The sequence below is a fragment of the Drosophila hydei genome, unplaced genomic scaffold (genome assembly GCF_003285905.1).
Source record: "Drosophila hydei strain 15085-1641.00,03,60 unplaced genomic scaffold, DhydRS2 tig00008119-arrow-pilon, whole genome shotgun sequence".
Lineage (NCBI taxonomy): Eukaryota > Metazoa > Arthropoda > Insecta > Diptera > Drosophilidae > Drosophila > Drosophila hydei.
Window position 1 is genome coordinate 7,745,337 of NW_022045830.1, and position 19,209 is coordinate 7,764,545.

The 19,209-nt window shown below is 40.0% G+C and overlaps 2 protein-coding genes across 13 annotated transcripts in view; both read right to left on the reverse strand.

Moving 5' to 3' along the window:
* LOC111595671 (F-actin-monooxygenase Mical) overlaps positions 1 to 19,209 on the reverse strand; it is a 49,162-nt gene that overhangs the window by 14,814 nt on the left and 15,139 nt on the right. For 7 of the 12 annotated variants that reach the window (XR_003944307.1, XR_003944306.1, XR_003944305.1 and 4 more), the window contains 7 exons: positions 11,939 to 12,002; positions 3,419 to 5,079; positions 3,223 to 3,355; positions 2,669 to 3,162; positions 2,223 to 2,284; positions 1,276 to 1,548; positions 18 to 554 (listed from right to left, as the gene is read on the reverse strand). Coding sequence is in view for 6 of the 12 variants with exons in the window: in XM_023309507.2 (XP_023165275.2) it covers positions 18 to 554; positions 1,276 to 1,548; positions 2,223 to 2,284; positions 2,669 to 3,162; positions 3,223 to 3,355; positions 3,419 to 5,078 (3,159 nt within the window). In the remaining 6 variants the exon portion in view is untranslated. Of the gene's footprint in view, positions 1 to 17; positions 555 to 1,275; positions 1,549 to 1,692; positions 1,909 to 2,222; positions 2,285 to 2,668; positions 3,163 to 3,222; positions 3,356 to 3,418; positions 5,080 to 5,644; positions 5,685 to 11,938; positions 12,003 to 19,209 lie in introns of those variants that run through there. The other 5 variants (XR_003944310.1, XM_023309505.2, XR_003944308.1 and 2 more) reach the window with 4 other exon arrangements.
* Positions 6,821 to 7,557, reverse strand: LOC111595673. Its single transcript, XM_023309508.1, has one exon. It carries the CDS (start codon positions 7,395 to 7,397, stop codon positions 6,942 to 6,944), a length of 456 nt encoding a protein of 151 aa, XP_023165276.1. The 5' UTR covers positions 7,398 to 7,557; the 3' UTR covers positions 6,821 to 6,941.

Sequence of the window (19,209 nt, forward strand, 5' to 3'; positions counted from 1 at the left end):
TCGAACGCACTACTCACAGATTTTGGTATGACAGTGTTGTTGGTGTTGGTGGTGGCATTGCTGCTAGCATTTTTCTCATCCGAATTGGTCTCGTCCTTTTTCACAAATTGCCCGGCGATGGAGGCAACCTTGTTGCGCCCACGCTCGCCCACATCCAGATTGTGGCCTTCCTTGAGCTGTTTGTCCAGGTTCTTGAGCGTCGTATCTATCTCTTTAAACTTTTCAGCCTCGCGTGAATCCTGGCGCTGCGGCTTGGACATTTTGTGCTGACGCGCCTGGAACTGCTCTTTGCTCCATTTGGGCACCTTTTCGCGGCCCTTGGGCCCGTGGATCTCGGTCTTCTTGGACAATTCGATTTTCTTCTCGATTTCGCGCACATTCCAATCGCTCGAATCGATCTTGCCAATGGCACGCATCAGATCTTTGGGTTTCTTATCACTGCCATAGCCGGCTCGGCCCGTCATGCGCTGTTCCATGTTCTTGATGCGATCGCTGAACTGCTCATCGGCAGCGCTCCGTGGCATCGCCGAGGGTATATCGCTACGTTCGCGATCCTGTTGTTTTTTTTTTTTGGGAAGTGGATATAGTATTTTCGGTGGTTCGACGATGGGCAGTGCAGCAGCCATTCGAGTTGAAGTCAAGTATATATTTGTGTGTGGGTGTCAGATTGCATTAATTGTATGTCGGACATGGATAACATTTTAGTTGGGAGTGGAGAAATCAAAATTTGAATAAATATAAATTTGAATAAACATCTTCTTCGTAATACATAAAAACAATCAAAACCAAAACGCAAACAATAAAAGAAATAAAACTTAGATTTTAGACCAACATAGTTAGATGAACGAACTTAGCGCAAGTTTCTTTAGTATCTGGCGGAGAGCACGCTAATAAAACGTAGTAGCTAACTTAAACATAGATTTTAGTTAGGACAACATCTTTACCAAGCTTTTCATTATTGTTTAGCCGCAGATTAGCAAAGTTCTTGAGAGAATAAATTAGCTGATTCAAGATTTAGGGCGAAGCTTCTGGGAAACAGTTTCCGCTTCATGCCGCAACAATTCAGTTGCTTTTCTTGTTAGTCATAGGCAAAGAGCCTGCAATTCAGTTAGTTTCGTTTGTGTTAGGAGCAAAGACTGAACGGCGAGTGGAGCCAAGACAAAACATAAGGAACACAGACACGACGTGCAGCAAATTGTGTCGGCCAACATAGAGAAAACCAGCAGGCAGAGTCAGGCAATGGAAGGATCTCTGAATCGTATCCTTATTGCTTACGGGAAACAGAAGTTTGCGCTCGAGCTCCTTGACGCGATCGTTAAACACGGGCGCCTGCTGCCGGTACAGAAATATCGAATAGTCCTCGAAGGGTGTACCATCCTCGGCCACGCCCTCAGCCACACCATCGCCCTCGCGGAGCAGCTTGCCCGCCTGCAGCAGCTGCAGACTCTTGTAGAAATTCTGCGTCTGATGGAAGCGCTGCTGGCGTCGCCTGCTCATGCGATCCTGACGATTATCCTCGATTTCTTTCAGACGCTGCTGGCGCTCCTCCTGCGCAGCAGAGTGGAAAGTCAAGATTTGACAATTTCACAGTATGCACAGGACACAAGTATGTGATCGTGTGTGTGTGTGTTTGTGTATGGCAAGGAAGAGTGTGTAATCATATATGAAATAGACATAAAACATAGACTAAACTAGAGAACTACATGACTAACGATCGGTATGGGATCCAGCGGGATTAGTAGAAGTATATCGACTGTTACAGTTACAAATGGGTTGAGAGCACGCGGTAAACGGATGACAAATGGCAAAACTTTGGACACTGATCGAACTGACCTCGTTGATAGATTCGTATGCGCTTATGACGTTACTGAGTTCATGAAAGAGAGCTGTTTTCAGTATGAGTTTAACCTTGGTTTATGTTTTTTGATTCGGTTTTTTTTTTATGATTTGTATGACAAGCGTTCAACAATAAATTACAATCAAATATTTTTTGTATGAGCGTAAGTTTTTAAGGAGAATTGTATGAAAGAGAGAGAGAAAGAGAAGTTTGTTGACACAGTTGAAAAGTGATGGCCTTTCCTAAACATATGCGCATAATTTGCCAATTGAATGGATTTATATATGTATATTACATAAGAGAAATTTCGATATGGCATCACTTTTCAAGCAACATTTAATGCGCCAGTGAACCAATCCATGATAAAGTCGAAGCATCTACTCACAATGTTCGCCGTTTTATCAGCCTGGCGACGTTTCTTCGAGCGGCGCGGTGTATCACTTTGAGCTGCAAAAGAAAACAAAGAGGCAAAGTTAGAATCGAAAAAAAGAACTAGCGGCCCTATTTACATATATATATATACCAGAAACAACGAACGTGACCTTATAGTTCATAGTTGATTACTATAACTTAGATAATCTGTACGATTTTTAGCTTTTAATGTGCACTACATATCAGAGAAAGAGATCGTCAAACTGTTCTTATTGCTCAGTATTTTGGGATTTCCGTATTAGCAGAGTAAGCCTAATGATCTCCAGCTCTTAACGAGCATTACATGATTATGTACAAAACTTTATTTTTATTCCGGCTATAGAATTTAGAGTGGTAACTTGGACACATTTGTTGTTCTGGATTTGGATCTTTTTTGTATAATGGTTATCTTTAACACACCCTGTTGTTGCAAATTGTTGCTGCCTGTGCTGCTAGCTGCAGCTGTGCCTGCAGCCACACCGCCGCTGTTTAACAGCTGCTCGTGGCGACGCTGTCGCTTGGCGCGCTCCTCCTCAAGCACAGATCGCCGCTGCACTGTTGTCGGCACGTCGACGGCATCATGCATGGGCGACTTGGCTTTGGCCTTTGTCTGCAGCAGCTTGGAGAAATCTGGCGGCGCATGCGTATGGTTGATGCGGTACTTTTGACGCAGATCACTGAAGTCCATTTTGGGATGTTTGATATGGGGTATCTCGCCACGGAATAGATCACAAATTTGGTCCAAGTAGGTTAGCCAGATGCGCGACTCAACATCGCTCAGATCCAAGGACTGTTTGGCATTCATGATGCGATCGATGTGCAGCTCCCGCTCCAACACGGCAAAGGCCAACTCATTGCACTCCAGCGGACTCATATCCTTGGTAGCGGCATAATCAATAAGATCAGGTCGATAGCTAAACAGAAAATAAGAAAAATAAATAAATAATATTAAACTACTTCAAGAATCCACTCACCGATTGATTAGGGCGACCAGCACACGACCATTGCGAAAGACATCCGAGGGTTCTTTGAGATCGGAGGCAAATGGAAAGGCACACAACTGCGTGCTGATCCAGCGTAACAAAATGGCACCTTGCGGCAGGACATCTGTGCAGGAGCACATAGTTAACGTTAGCATATATAAATATTAATTAGTGGATATTTACTGACCTCCACTGCGACGCTTGCGTCTGCCTGGCGTCTCGACATGCGGCAACTGCAGCGCATGCGGATCCATAAAAGTCTGCTCCAGTATTGATGGATCATCAGTGTCAATCAGATGCTTCACTTGCCAGCTGTTCACGGACTCGCGATTAAGGTTGGGATAACGTGTAGCCGGATCTACAGTATAGGCACTGATGTCACGTTGCAGGGTATCGGGTGTGGTCTGATTGAGCAAGCGATAGATGCTCTCACGTTGAGCTAGAACGCCCAAAGTACTGTTTTGTGGATTGGACCAGAGCTTGATGGCATAAGCAGCATCCATGCTGGACAGAAAACCACGGGCACAGCCCGAACCAGTGGGCCAGAATGGCTCCAGCAGACTGTCGCCCACAAGGCACTGTAGCAGCCGGCAGCCCTTGCGCACCATTACGCGGCAGGACATCTCGGCAGCAAACATGGAGGTAAAATCAAACATGGCCACATCCGGTTTGCCATAATGATTGACAGCAAACTCCAAATTAGGCATTTGATATTGCGTGGAGAACTCAGCGGCCTCACGTGCATAGTCGTGCAGCTTCTGTGTGTCTACGTTGGCGGATGCTAACAGCTCGGCGGGATCGGCCATGTCCTCAATGATGACACCCTTATCGATCAGACTGTGCTTCTTGGCGGTCATCACGAAATAATGCGTCTCATCCTTGTAGTAGACAATGTTCTCGAGATCAATGCCCGTACGACTGTACAGCTCCTTGAAGAAGGCCTGATTGAATATAAAGGCCACGCCGCTTATCTCCTCCACCTTGGCCTCGGCCTCGGTCTTCTTGTTGATGAAGTTCGCCGTTATGGCAATGGCCAGCTTGCCACGAAATTCTTTGCGCCTAAAGTCCAGCATGTTTCGCTTGCCATCGGCGCCGATGAGTACATCGAACTCATAGTTGGAGACAGCATGATCCGCTGGTGAGACCGCCGCATGCCAACCGGTGCCATCGCCCGTGGGCTCCAGTGCATGATCGAAGCTGACGCCCTCATGTATCTCAACTCCCAACAGCAGAGCCACTTTGAGGAGCATGCACTGTAGCTGTCGGATGGAAATGTGATCGATTGAGCCGGCACAAAACTTGCCATAGAACTTCTTGGCTCCCAGATTCCTTAGATCCGTGATGACAAACGGCCACAGATGCAGCACATTGTTGCGCGTGATGCGATCACGCTTCTCCAACACCACCACCTTGGCGCCCAGCAGCTGCGCCTCAATGGCCGTGCGCAGGCCGCATGGACCGGCGCCAATGACCAGAACGCGAGTACCGCTGCATGCATTGCCCTTGCCATAGACGCGATGTGCGGCGCGTGCATCGAATTTCTTCCACAGCGCCTGCGCCTTCCAGGAGCGCACCTTGGCCTTGAGCTTCGGATAGAAGTCGTTCAGCGGCGATGACCGCAGCCCCACCGCCTCGCACATGGCCCGATGCAGGGCCAAGATCTGCCGCATTGTTGTTGCCACGCAGAGCAGGTCGAATAGCTCGGCGGCTTCCGCGGCAGCGGCATGTTCGGCCATCAACAGCGCCTGCTGCTGCTGCTGTTGGGCTGTCAGCAGCTGCTGCTGTTGTTGCTGCTGCTGTTGCTGCTGCAGCTGCTGCTGATGGTGCCGCTGATGCTGGCGGCTCATTCTACAATTAGAAGAAACATAAATTTTTATTGTTAAAAATTGAGTGACATTTTATACTTAATTAGACGCTCATTTGGCCCGAATAGTTTATAAATATTTAAGCCTCATTTGGTTATTTCATTTATTTTCTTTCTACACTCTGCTGTTGATTTAACGTTCTAACTTAAGTTGATTCCACCCCACCCCGGCGCTGTCTTTTTGCATTTCTTTTATTTTCCCCAGCGCGGTCACAATTTAATTAATTAATGACAAAAGAAAGACAAGGAAAAAACAATAAAAATTAAAATCATGTTTACGAACGTCTCCCCTGCTCATGGCAAATGTCAACGAACCAAGAAAAGCTTTTCGCGCCAGTTCAGCAGGTTGAGCTTGAACAGAGAGTGAGAGTGCGTCTGATTCACTTCCTATATACGACTTTTCTATATATATATGTATAGCTATATATATATATGCCAGTTAAGACTGCCCGATTTGTTGTCTTGATTAACCGAGCTACTCGCACTTAAGCTTATATATATTTACTAAGTGTGTTCTCTTTGTTGAGTGTTTTTTTCCTTCAGTTATACCTTATTGAGAGCTGTTTTTAAGGAATTATAATGCAATTGTTTCTCAAGGCTTACTTGTTAAAGAATGTATTTATTATAATATATATCAGAGCTTAAACATGGATTATAAAAATCATTTACGCTAAATCAAGAGATTTTGTATTCTTTAAAAATTGTCTTCGTACAGGGTAACTTCTAGTCATGCATAGCCAATGAATGCTATGTGCGTAATCTATCTGCTCAAAAATTTAGTAAATCTAAAGCATATAGCTAAAAAATTAAGAACATTTTGTGAATTATTTAAGAAAAGAATGACCCGAGGGGTTTCCAAAAGTATTTAAAACTCAGCCACAGAGTTAGGAAATTGTTTTGCATGCTTAATTAACGAAGTGAGTCGCCAAGAGCTCACAATTTTAAGATTTCCTAGAGACTGACTAATCCCTTTGAGCCGTTGTCGTTGACAAAAATGTACTTCCTCATAAGTGGGACAAGCGAAGGCTTGAAGCCTCGTGCTTCAATTAATTAAATTGAAAGCAAAAATAAATCAAAATAAAAGAAGAGCATAAAGCGGGCAGTCAGGCGACGATTACTCATCTAAATGACAAGAGCCATCGGGCAGGGCAACTGCTCAGCTTTGTGTGTGGCTTGTGGACAAAGGAGTGAAAGGAAAATTTGCGTGGCCCGTCAAAGGCGGCGGCCAGCATTGACAGCGAGAGCAGACTTGGGGAAATGAGCCACTGAAGAGCTAAACTTTTTTGTGGCACACACTCTTGAACCCGAGCGTGGGCGCTAGACAGGCAACAACCTGACAATGGGTCCAAGGAACGAACCGAGTACCAACTCCGAAAAGCATTCCCACACATTCATATATATATGTACGGCTGGTAGCTTATGAAAATGAACTTCAAAGCGTTGAAAGTTTGCAAATAAAAAATGAAAAGTAAGCCACGAGACAGGGCAAAGCATGGCCTTTGTTCGCAAGGAATGTGGAATCTAGAGAACGTTGGAATCCCACAAGCCATTAAAACCAGCAACAAGACGAACAAAGGAGCTGTAGCTGCTAGCTGCTAGCAGTTGCCACCGGGCAGCTCTCGCTTCCACCAGTTTACGTATTGAATGAGCCGGAAAAATAATCGCATTGTTAACTGCGTGTACTAGACTGCCCTGGACGCAGGTTTATTGCACTGAGCTGAACTCCACTGCACTTGTTGCGTAGGTTTCCCGATGTGCTGTCAAATTTACACTTAAAACAGATATATATCTTGAGAAATACATAGAAAAAACTAGTCAAAAGGGCAGCAGTGTCAATCAGTGGCAATCAATACGTGGCAACAGCCGAAGATGCATCTCCAGGGGGCGTTCGCTCGCGCAGCTCTCCGGTTGATGGTGATTGCGACAGAACGAATGGTGGCGTTAACGGCGGCGAGCCGTCTAACTGCTCCAGCTTAATCATCAACGGAGATGGCTGCGGCAACAATTTTTCATCTGTGCAGTCCAGCGATAACATTTCATCCACATACTTGTCAATATCTTGGCGCAGCTGATCAATGGTTGGCTGAATGATTGAATATTCGTAATTGCGGCAACTAAAGAAACCTTGATGCACACCAGCCGTCAGAATATCTCCAACAACGGGCTGAATGCGTTTACGGGCCACTTTATATATATTGGCCACACGCTGAGACACCTCCTCAATGGTGGCCGGGCGACCAAGCACCTGTAGTACCTCTAAAACTAATGCTCCATTCTGTTTGCCCAAGTTTGATGGATTCATAGCAAATAAGAGAGTTGTTTTTTTTGTGATTAACTTCTAAATATGTACAAGAAATTTACGCTTTACGATGCTTTGGCTAGCGATCAAAAGGAAATCGAAATATTTTTATAAAATTATTTGTATGCTCTCGCTAGTTGTAAGGTGTATAACAATCTGAACTATTAAAAAGTATATAATATAATCAACAAAAATATTTGACAACTCAAGCAAAAACTAAGCACAATCCTTGTCAGCTCTACAAAAGTATTACAACTACAAGCCAACAATGATAATCAGGAACTGAAATAGAAACAGGAATTCCTCTCCACTCAATTTCCATACAAAACATGCTTCAACCATTGTATTTCTATGCTATTTACTCGGCTTACAATGGTGAAGCTCTTTCAACGTCTTTTTTTCTGCCACATAAAACGATTAACCCTAACTTAGACAAATTGTTCCAGCTATATATGATTTCTGTAACAAGCTCTGTATAATTTCCAATTTCAGTCTTGCTCATCGTCGATTTGAGTTACTTTTTGGCGAAAAGAAAATAAATAAATTCGATTGGCGCCATGAAAGCCATAAAAAGCGCACGCACCGTGCTCGGAGTCAAGTGTCCATGGAAAAGCTTGTCAAGGAAAAACAACTAATAAAAACTTGCCTTAAATGACCGACGAGAACTTACCCCTATAATGAAAGACTAAAAAATCTTACTTAATAGTTCAAATATTCCATTTCGAAAATACAAATATATATATATATATATATATAATATATATTACATATATTATAATATGAAAATATATAAATAATAGTAATGAGTATAATAATATATATAATATAATATATACATATATATATATAAATATTCTAATATTCTTTTAGCAATATTGAATAAATTATTTTTAATTGAATTTTTTAAAAACAATTTCAAATTTTGAGATATTGCCTAAATACTCTATCAATAAGTTTAACCTTTACAATATTGATATTTAAATTTCTTCTGTATACCAAATGCTAAGAGATGTCTCTCTGCTCGATATACCCGCTTGACACATATTTATATAGATATAAAACCAACTACAGGGGGTTGGGATTGGCGTCGTTCTGTCGTTTATTGTCCCTTTTCCTCAGCCTGTTTCATGTTTGCTTGCTGTCTTGCTCTTTCTCACTCTCTCTTTCTCTTCCTCTTGCTCAGTTCGTTGAGTTGGCGTGTGACACATTGGGCACACAGCTTATTATGTCACTGGCGGGCAGAAACTGGAGCTGGGTGGCTCTCAACAGACGAAAAGCTCAACATGGAAATTAAAGTCGAAAGTAACGGGAAAGTTAAATGTTTATCGATTTTGCTCATCGCGTTAACCCGGCGTAATGTTTTGTTTGTTGAGGCAGGAAGTATGAGGAATTGCCAAAACACGTGGCGGTCTCCAAGGCCAGCAATAATAACGAGGGATGCTCGTCTAGCTATTTACATACAGCCCGAATGACTCATAGAGTCTATAAAAATTGCAATTTCTTTTAGGGGTTGTATTTTTATATCAAAATTTGAAAAAAATTACAAATGAAGTATTGCACATGGCTGTCGGGCAAGATCAAGGTTTAATAAATGATACGAGCCACTTCTGACGAGAGAAAGAGAGGGAGAGAGAGACGGCGTGAAATCGAATTGGCCAATTGCCAGCAAATTTCATAATTATTAAAAATACAAAATTTTGCGCGCAACATTAATATCTTATATTGTTTATAAACATGTTTGTCTTGTTGTTTGTTTGTTGATTTTTGTCAATTTTTTAAATTGCCTGATTACCTGTGCGAATTTCGTGTTTTCTTTACGTTTATTTTCTGACGTTTGTCAAATTTCTTGTCTTGTTTTTCTTTTAGGTTTTCACAATTTCGTTTTCACAATATTTTTATTTCACAAATTTTCTCGTTTCGTTGCGCATTCAAAACCCGCCCGCTCACAAATGAAACATCTCCGTGGTCGATGGGAATTTAAATAAAATTATATTCGTATCGATACAGAATATAGACATATTCACACAATGAATCTATACACACAGGCACACACACTAACCCACACTTCCTGAGTAGGTAAACAAAGCGATGGGAACACATCCAACCACAAGGTAATTGAAATGACATATAAGGCGAAAAGTGAACTCTAATTATAGGTTCATAGATATTGTATCTTTAAAACAAAAAACAACGCGTAATACAACTGTTCTCATAATCAACTCACACACACTCACGCTGCACCGAGAGATAAGTTGATTTATGAAGGCAGAACGTACAACACGTCGATAAGAAAGTGACAAAACAACAATATACAAGCAACTCACTACACTTTCTAACATTGTCCAGAAACCCTTAAATGGACTGCATTTATGCATGTGAGTCACGTTATTAGCAAACATATTTCCCATTTTGTTAACTTTATAAAACAAGCATAAAACAATAAAAATAAATTTGTGAAATACGCGAAGAAATTAAACAGTAGGTGGGGCAAGGGAAAAAGTAGTTGAAGTAAAATAAAAATTAAAAATTACCATGTAGCATCAGACATTAATAGGACTAGGTCGAATACAAATAAATTTACATATAAATATATTCATATCCATCTATATATCTATATGAGAAAAGAAGGAAACAAAAACAACGAATTAACTTAATAACAATTTTAGCTGCGTTTTAAGAAGGGTTTTCAAGCAAACATGCCTAAGATTTTAAAAATTGTATCTAGTAATCAAATTTATAATAAATTTGTTTCGTAGGTTATTCTAGCAGGAACTCATTCAATCTGGGGTATAATATGCATTTCATTTGCTATTAGTCAATAATATGATTTATGATATATAATAATATACTTAAGTGTGAAAGCCGATTTGCTTTTATAGAAAAAAGATTGAAGCTGCATTCAACTGTAAAGCATAAATAAACATTCAAAAAACAAAAACAAAAACAAGTAACTGTGCTTTATGCGGGGAGTGCGCGACTAGCCGCTACCCGAACCTTGCGAAAGCATGGATTCGCCTTTAACTCATTCTATCTATTGGTGTCAGAGTAATATTTAAATACAACCGGAAGCTGAAAATTCAACTAAAACAAAAGACTCAACTAAAGAAATTCCACTTGTAGTGTAAAATTCTATAACAATAATTTGTGGCAACATGCTTTAAATATCAATCCGTAGTTTTTTACTATTTTTCATTCGCACTTCTATAAATACTTGTGGCTCCTGCTGAGCAAGAACGAGAGAGATTCAGAACGCTTGATTGATTTGTTCGCAAGTTGGTTGGCTGGCATTTGTTTGCGCCAAATGTTTTTTCTAATTCTGGCAGCCAATTGCGCCAATTGGGCGGCAAGCGCGTCGCAAATATGTTCAAATTGCAACAAATTGATTTATGACGAAAAAAGAGCCACACGAAACAGAAGAGTAAAACAAAAGCCTGATCAGATACGAACAACAATGCGGATACGCAACCGATGACCGAGTGCTTGGGCATTAGTATATAAATTTACATATAAATATATTTATATAGATGGATAGAGAAAAGAAGGAAACAAAAACAACTTTTGACGGGACACTTTTCACGCTGATGACAGGCAAAAATAAGAGAAAATACAAATTTAAATATGCACAAAACTTTGATTACATGAATCTTGGCGCCTATTTTGGTCACGAGCCAAATATTTGCCCATTGTTATAAATTTCTTGACGAATCTCAGTTGACAGCGACAGACATTAACAAATAAATCAAATATAATTGAGAAACATTAAAAATGCAAATATTTTTTGCCTAAAATGGCTTTTGCATGTTGTTACAAAACTTTTAGTGAAATAAACTTTTAGATGCAAATATATTTATAAATTGTTAAAAAGTCAAGCGAAATGCTGCGAAAAAAAACATAAAAGTTGTATTTGAAAATTTTCTATTCTTAGACAGATGGAAAATTGGGTCAAACATTTGGCAGGCCGAGCATAAAAGAGAAGGAGAGAGAGAAAGAAAAAGTATCTGTGGACGAGTGAACTCTGATGTATTTATACACACACTAAGATACATATTTTTTAAATGGCATTTTAATTGATTCTGAGTGTATTGGCAGAAAAAATCGAATTAAATGCTAAAATCAATTTTCTTTTGCTCCTGAGCTGCCCACAAAGTGACATCATGAACCAGCGTTGCGCTGAGTTGCGTTGCTCAACTCATTCAATTTGCAGCTTCCTTTCCAACAGAGTCCTGTCACAATTACTGTGCATGTAGGTCCTTGCAGGATTGCTGACATCATTTGCACAGCATGTGGAGTACTCTATAAAAAGTATCTTTTGCTTCAATTTCCGCTTGTTGGCTTACATGACGATGTTATTATTATATATGCAACTAGAGTTGAATGCAATTTATGCCGCCTGCACACACAAAGCCTGTGCCATTTACAAACTACGATTGGGGTCAGGCAAAGGGGTTTGTTTTCAGCCAACTTAATAGCAATTTGCATACATTTACAAGACTAATGCTGCAAAACGAATAAGAACGTGGGCCACAAATCGAAATGGTACTTACATCTCTCAGTCTCTCAGTCGAAGGCGTTATCTTGTAGATTTCTCATAAGTACATGCAGCATTAACTGTAAAAGATACAAAGTGTTCAGGCGTAAATTAGCTAAGTGTTTAAATAAGGCTTATAAATCTTAGTTCAAAACTATTATTGACGTTTCAATGTGAAGGCCAATCAAAGATATATGACACTATCCATTATCAGACGTGGCACAGACACAAAGCGCGAGGAAACCAATTCAATTGTTTGCGGTCTTTTTTGGCTTTCTCGTTCGCTTCAGGCTTCAGGTTTTAGGAGCGTTGCGTGGGTCGCCAGACAAAGAATAATGCAAATCTTGTCTTCAAGCAACTCTGTACATGAAAATAATTGTTTATGTGGGCTGTTGATTGAGAGGTTTCGCGTTGCTATCAACTACAGCTAATCGTTGAATGTTGAGCTCATATAAAACAACAAGAAAAAAGTGAACATTTACACGTTAAGGCATTAGAGCATTTGGAATATTTCATCATGCACCTGGGCAGGTGTGAACGACATTCAGAGGCAGAGAATGTGATTGTGCAGGATGCCAATTGGAATTCGATTGGAGCGAAAACGCATCTGCAACTGCTATTGCCTATTGTCATTACGGCTTGCTTTTTGTTAGCCAAGTTGTCCTCTTATTTTTTTTTTAATCGACTTCGTAATACTCGTTCACTGTCTATAAATAGCAGGATGAAGTTTTTAAAACTTAGCTGTTTGCGGATCACATCATTTTCAATTCACTCTTCACTCACCACTTGCCACGTTCTGTAGATAACAAAATCTCAACACTTTATTAGATGAAGATAAGATGCATGCAAACAAGTATACGAAAGTTCAAACATCTAGACAGTCGGACAGTGCACAAAAGCAATAAACTCTTTTTACTTTGTGGACGTGTATAAAGAGCTCAACATGCAGCCATCGAACATAAAGCGCATTGTACCTACCGCAACAAAACAATATAGCTACAAAGATTTTTCCAAGCCGTTGCCGGCACGAATATGGCATTAAAGTCAGCTAAGACGACGCGCAGACGTAAGGCGATGGATAAGACTAGTCAACAGTCATCGACAGCAGCAGCAGCAGCAGCAACAACAGCAACTGGCGTTCAAAAAGGTGCATAACGCAGCAACTTGGCCCGTAAAATAATTCAAGCCTAGGCGCAAATTCACGTGGCCAAACATCAACAGCAAAACAATGGAAACTACCGTAAGTGAAAAATGTGCAAATATAAATGCGATATCTAAATACTCTACATGTCAATAAATAAAATAGTGTACACATACGTATCAACAAACTGAAATTAAAATTTATATATTAAATATGGATTCTTAGCTCGAGTTTTGGCTATGATTCTATGCCAGACAACTGAACTGTATTGCCTGAACTTCAAAGATTGAATTGCTGTAAGAATGGAATGAAAGTCTAACTCCTTCTGTCTTTTACAGAATAATTAAAAAAAAATATTAATTATATCTTCACTTGTCAGCGACGTCTATTGAAGATGTCAAAGCAAAAGTCATTATTGATTTGTGTGCAGCGTAATTAATCCGATATTTCCTAACAATATATTTTTATTGTTATATTTTATGAATGAATTTATGTATAACATTCTCACAGCATTAAAATCTAATTCAAGTGTTAAAACAAGTTTTGTTTTCTAAGCTTCACGACTGTGATTCCTTTCCAGACAGTTTATGGTCAGCTAACGGATCAAATTAGTTTTGTGTGTGGTGCTATTTTATTTTTCGCAGCTGCGCATGTCACAAACATTGTGAAGAGACCAAAGTCATCCAGAGCCATAGTGTAGACAATAATAATAACAATGGTATTAACATGAGTCTCTGTGTATGTGAGTGTATTTTTTTCTTAGCCATTTTTGGCAGTTTTGGCTGCCGTTGCCAATGAATGAAATTAAATGTTTTGCCCCTTCGGGCCAGAGACAACGAGGAGACACACACAGAGACGAAAAAAAAATAGTTTAGCCCAATGCAAAGCAAAGCCGGGCTAAGTCTTTTGGGCAATGGAGCCAGCAACACGACAACGACAATAACTCGTTTGTTGCCGCGTCAAGTTGCCAAAGTTGGCCAAGTGTGCAATGTGCAAGTGTTCAGTTGTTGTTATAGCCACTGCAACAACAACAACAACAAACACGACAAGTGCAGCCAGTGAAATATGATGGCAAGCTGCGTGCGCGGCAAAGCAGGCAGAGATTGCTGGGACGCCTTAAGGAAAACTTGAAGCTGGCGAGTAACTGCCTCCCCATTGTTGGACAACGGGACAACGGGCGACGTCGACAGCGCAGGAACTAGCGACGATGACGGCGACGTCGGCATCGACGTTGGCGCTTTCACTTGCGCCGGCGACTTTTCCAGCATAACGAAACGTGTTTGCTTTGCTCTTTGAGCTTGCGCCTTACTTATTGTTATTATTGCTTGCAGCTGTTGCTGCCGCTGCTGTTGTTGTTGTTGCTATTATTTTGTCCCAATAAACAGCAACAGCGACAAATTGAATTCTATACATTAAACGTATACTGACCCGGCCACACCCAAAAAGCAACAAAATTCAAGCCAAACGAAGCCAGGCAACATTGTTGTATCTATGCAAAGCAACAATTTACATTTCTTTCTCTTTAACAACATATATTTTGTGCCTAATTTATTAATGTCAAATCGAAAGGCAAAAAATTTGTATATTTATGCAAATATTTGTATAAATAATTATGCCTGCTGATGATATAATACTAGTTGGAGCTGAATGTTTATTTGTTGTTGAGGAGAGGTGCCAACAGTCCAAATTGAAATATCGTTAGCTGTTTTTTTCTTCTTTCTTTCTTGTTTATTTGTGTATTCTATGCAGTATTCAGCTGCTCACTTATACTATGTATGTAGATAAGTTGTTATCTTTGGCTTATCGTATGCGAATACGAATTTTACATCTGTATGACTAATACTTCTATTTGAGAAGCTTTGCCTATTTGTCTATTAGATTTATAACCTGGCTTAGCCCTAATTAACTGCTGTTAGCTAGTCTTCACCTGGAACTGGAGACTAAAGAAACTACTTATACAGATGGCTCGAAAATTAAGATAAAACCATGATCAAGCTGTTGCCTCGCTGAATGCTGCTCAGTATGGGCATACTCGCAAGCAAGCTAGTAAACAAACAAGATATCAATGGAAACGCCAAAGACGCACACAAATTGCGGCTAGCGTTCATTTAAGGCCGCTGTCATAACCTTAGACCTTAGCCAGGGGCAATGGCAAGTGTGACCTTAGACACCATTTGATGATACAGATACAGATAGAGATAGAGATGGAGATACGAAAAAGCAGTCAAAGCAACAAGCGAAATATACCCAAAAGTAGTCAAATGTTTGTAAGTTATGGGCTTTAAAAATATAGAGTGAGGGGGAAAGAAAAAGAAAAATAGAGTGAGATAGATAGAGAGAGAGTGAGAAAAAGAGAGAGATGGAGATAGAGATGGAGATAGAGATAGAGATAGAGATAGAGATAGAGATAGAGATAGAGATAGAGATAGAGATAGAGATAGAGATAGAGATAGAGATAGAGATAGAGATAGAGATAGAGATAGAGATAGAGATAGAGATAGAGATAGAGATAGAGATAGAGATAGAGATAGAGATAGAGATAGAGAGAGGAGATCTACACTGAAGGAAGAAGGAATAAAACGAGAGAATGAGAAAGAGAGAGTTACTCGAAAACACGTTGTTAAACCTTCAATAGATCAAAGGGTATAATATAGTAAGAGACAGAGGATTACTCAAAAAGCTGTTAACTTTTCACAGTAACCACAAAATTAGATTAGAGCTAACTGAAGCTAGTTATGCGTGTCAGAGGCTAACTATATAAAGTTGTCAACTAAATTGTTTCAAGATTATGTAAACCAGATTTTGTTTGTTTATGGAACAGTATCTATCAGTCAATTAGTTTTAATAAAAACAAACTGTTGAAGGTGTTTGGCATTAAATACTATCCTTCATTCCATCTATTCTGAAGTAAATTTAATCTGCCTTCTCTATTAATTTTTAAGTTTCAACGATTTCGGATGATGAAATAAATAACGCAAAGGAAGTAATCAGGCAAAGACCCCAAAATAAATATGATTATATGGTTATAAATATGCCTAAACTAACCACAATAGATTACAGATAATATACAATGAGTAAATACAGTTATAAAAATAGTTAAACAGGAAGAATTAATTGTTAGGTTGTTAAAAAACATCGTTTGGCTGCTTGAAGCCAATTTAGGTTTTCTGGCAAGCTTACGCCTTATCTGCAAATGTGTTTTTAAACGTGCGGGTTGCGCGACTGTTAAATATCTATTATATCAAGCAAGCTACAATAGCATTGACCTCGCTGTGAGCGGCTCCTGCTTAATCAGCAGCATCAACGACATTTCAGCGCAGATACGCCTAGGCATGTAACTATGTGTCTGCTTGTGTGTATGTGTGTGTGTGTGTGTGTTCAACGTTTATTACACAAAGTGCACTCTGCGCTGTCATAATTAACATCTAAGCAACGATAAATGCAATTAGCGCTGCCAGCAGTCATTGACGTCGTGTCCCAGACCCAACCCCAGCCCGAGACACAGCGCCAGCCAACTCGCCTTGATTGCACTTTCATTGGTGGGCTCGGTTCATTGTCGGCCCACAGCTAGAGATGCACAGTTAATGGTATATGCTGGCAACGCCCAGATACCTTCATGTCAAAAGTCAAAGCATCGCAACAACAGTTTATTGCCGTTTCAATGGACTCCACACTTTGTTGGCCCTGTTTAGTGTCGACTACGTGCTGCATACGCATTGCAACTCAAACAAACAAATGCAACAATATAAACACAGTTCGAAATGCCAAACACATGCGTAAGAAGAGCAACGCCAGAAATTCTTATATTGCTCTTAAAAATACCAAGAATATGGCAAATGCATGTTTAGAAGATAGCAATAAGATACAAATGTATCTGCATCTGCTACCGGCTGCCGGCTGCTTGTAGAATGTTTTCAGGACTTGGGTCTTGTTTTGAAGTTTATATGAAAAAGATACATAGGCATATAGATACATACATAAATAAATTTGTAATCAAGATTAAGAGGATATTTGCCAGCCAAATTTTCTCACTGTGTACTTGCTTAAAATTGAGAAAGTGTAAGCTCTGCTGATTTACTTGACCGACCCGAAATGGCGACAAGGCCTGAGGTGCATAAATCGCTATTTTCACGCATTTACCCCATGCCAGCTGCTGCTGCTGCTGCTGTTGTAGCCGTTGCTTTGATGTCTTAATGTCCTCTGGCGGGTGTTAAAACTAGGATAGGAGAGTGAGACATTGAAGGGGGACCACCGGCAGCTCAACGACCGTGCGTGAAAAGCGGCTATTAAAAATGTTTGTCTCTGGCAAAGGCAATGCGCCTATTTTTAGTGCATTGGCACTTGCCAGCTTTGGGGCTGCTTGGCCATGAATCCATGTATATAATATATATATTTACATATAAATATATATATATATATGTGCATATGCACTAAGTGCACGTGTGTGTCTGTGTGCGTATTTGCAGGTGAAAGTATTTAATTATGCGCCTGCCTGTCTGCCAGCATGACAAATCTCTTGGTGTTGGTCAGCAATGTTGATGAATGATGCGACAACAGCAACAAAAACAACCTTGAAAAATGTCACGTTGCATTTGAAAAATGCGCTTTAATGAGACACATCAAAGCGAGTGGCATAGCATATAAGGCTGGAATGCCTAAGCACAAATTTAGTACAGACCGGAAAGCGAGCGACCAAATTGGTATTGTCGTTTTTCAATGGAAAATGCCGCAAGGCAAACCACGCCTCGTCACACACTCACACACGACGCCATGTGGCATCGATAACACAACACAAGCCAAACACTCACACACACTTCTCAAATAACAAAAACAAAGTCTTGTAACGAAACGCAGCGCTGTTTATTTGATATGCCAGAGTTTGACAAATAAACGCAGACATAGAATCCATCAGCTCGATCCACAGAACTGCGCCGCCCTCTCCCTGCTTCGAGTGGTGTTCAAGTGTCGCCGCCTTCAAGACAAATGGCAAACAAATGTCGCTGTTTAAACGCAAATTTCACTTTCAAATGCAAAAAAAAGAGATGCGAAGCATGCGGCAGATTCTCTTGCAACTTGCAACTGTGTCTGATGCCTTGGACAGGTTTATGACTTGGCCAAGTGCGTACGATATGTGTGCGACTGTGTGTGTGATTCTGTCTGTGTAATGAAAGTGAAACGTGTCTTTGGCAGCGCTGCATTGGCTACACTGCACGCCTCATTTAAGTTGCGCACATGTTGCAAATATTTGCCAAAGCAAATAATAATTGTTCTTTAATTGTGATGCGCATACACAGTGATATATAAATATATACATATATATAATAAATATATACATATATATAATACATATATACAGATATATATATTTATATATATGACCATTTGGCTGGCTGTTTTCTTAGCTGCTTTGCTATGGACGTTTTCCTTGGAACTGCAAATCACGGCCAAACAGGTCGTATGAGTAATATAATACTGTATATATGTATGTATATGTATATATAATCTAACAGGCATGTTAATTGCTACTGTAATTGCGCTTATAATTATTTATTAATCGCCAAAAAGCAAACATCAATTCTACTATTGGCTGACGCTGCGTATGAGCAATATTTAATTATATAAAATTGCTGCATGAAAAGTAAATGTAATACTTAGAAAACAATAAAAATATATTAAAAATTGAACAACAAAAACGTAATTAGCTCCCCTTCTTAAATTATACGGTTTTGTGCCGGGAATCGTCAAGAAATGTGAAAGAATCAGAGACGCCGTTGGCCTAAACAACTTTCATAGCCAACAATTTGGCTTATCAAATTGGTATTTATATTTTTATGCTTTTTCAACTTAACAGAAACGCAATCCTTTAGAAAACTCATTAAATTTTTTATTTTTATTTTAAGAGAATCGTTTTTTTTTCAAGTTGTTCGCATCAACTTTTGCCATTTACTGTAATCAATTTCGCAAGGAAAGTATATTTGTAGCTGCAGAGCAACAATTAAAGTGCAGCCAAATGAAAACCAAAAGTATTTTTATTCATTTTCTATTTATACATGGATGTTCGTTTTTTCATTCGATTTCTGCTTAGAGCAGCGACGGCAGCGCTTGCGGCATATTTTTAAACAATTTCCCCGCCTCGCCGAGCTAGC

Bases quoted from the DNA above. Each gene is read 5' to 3' on its own strand.
- LOC111595673 (XM_023309508.1), bottom strand. From the start codon at position 7,397: ATGAATCCATCAAACTTGGGCAAACAGAATGGAGCATTAGTTTTAGAG.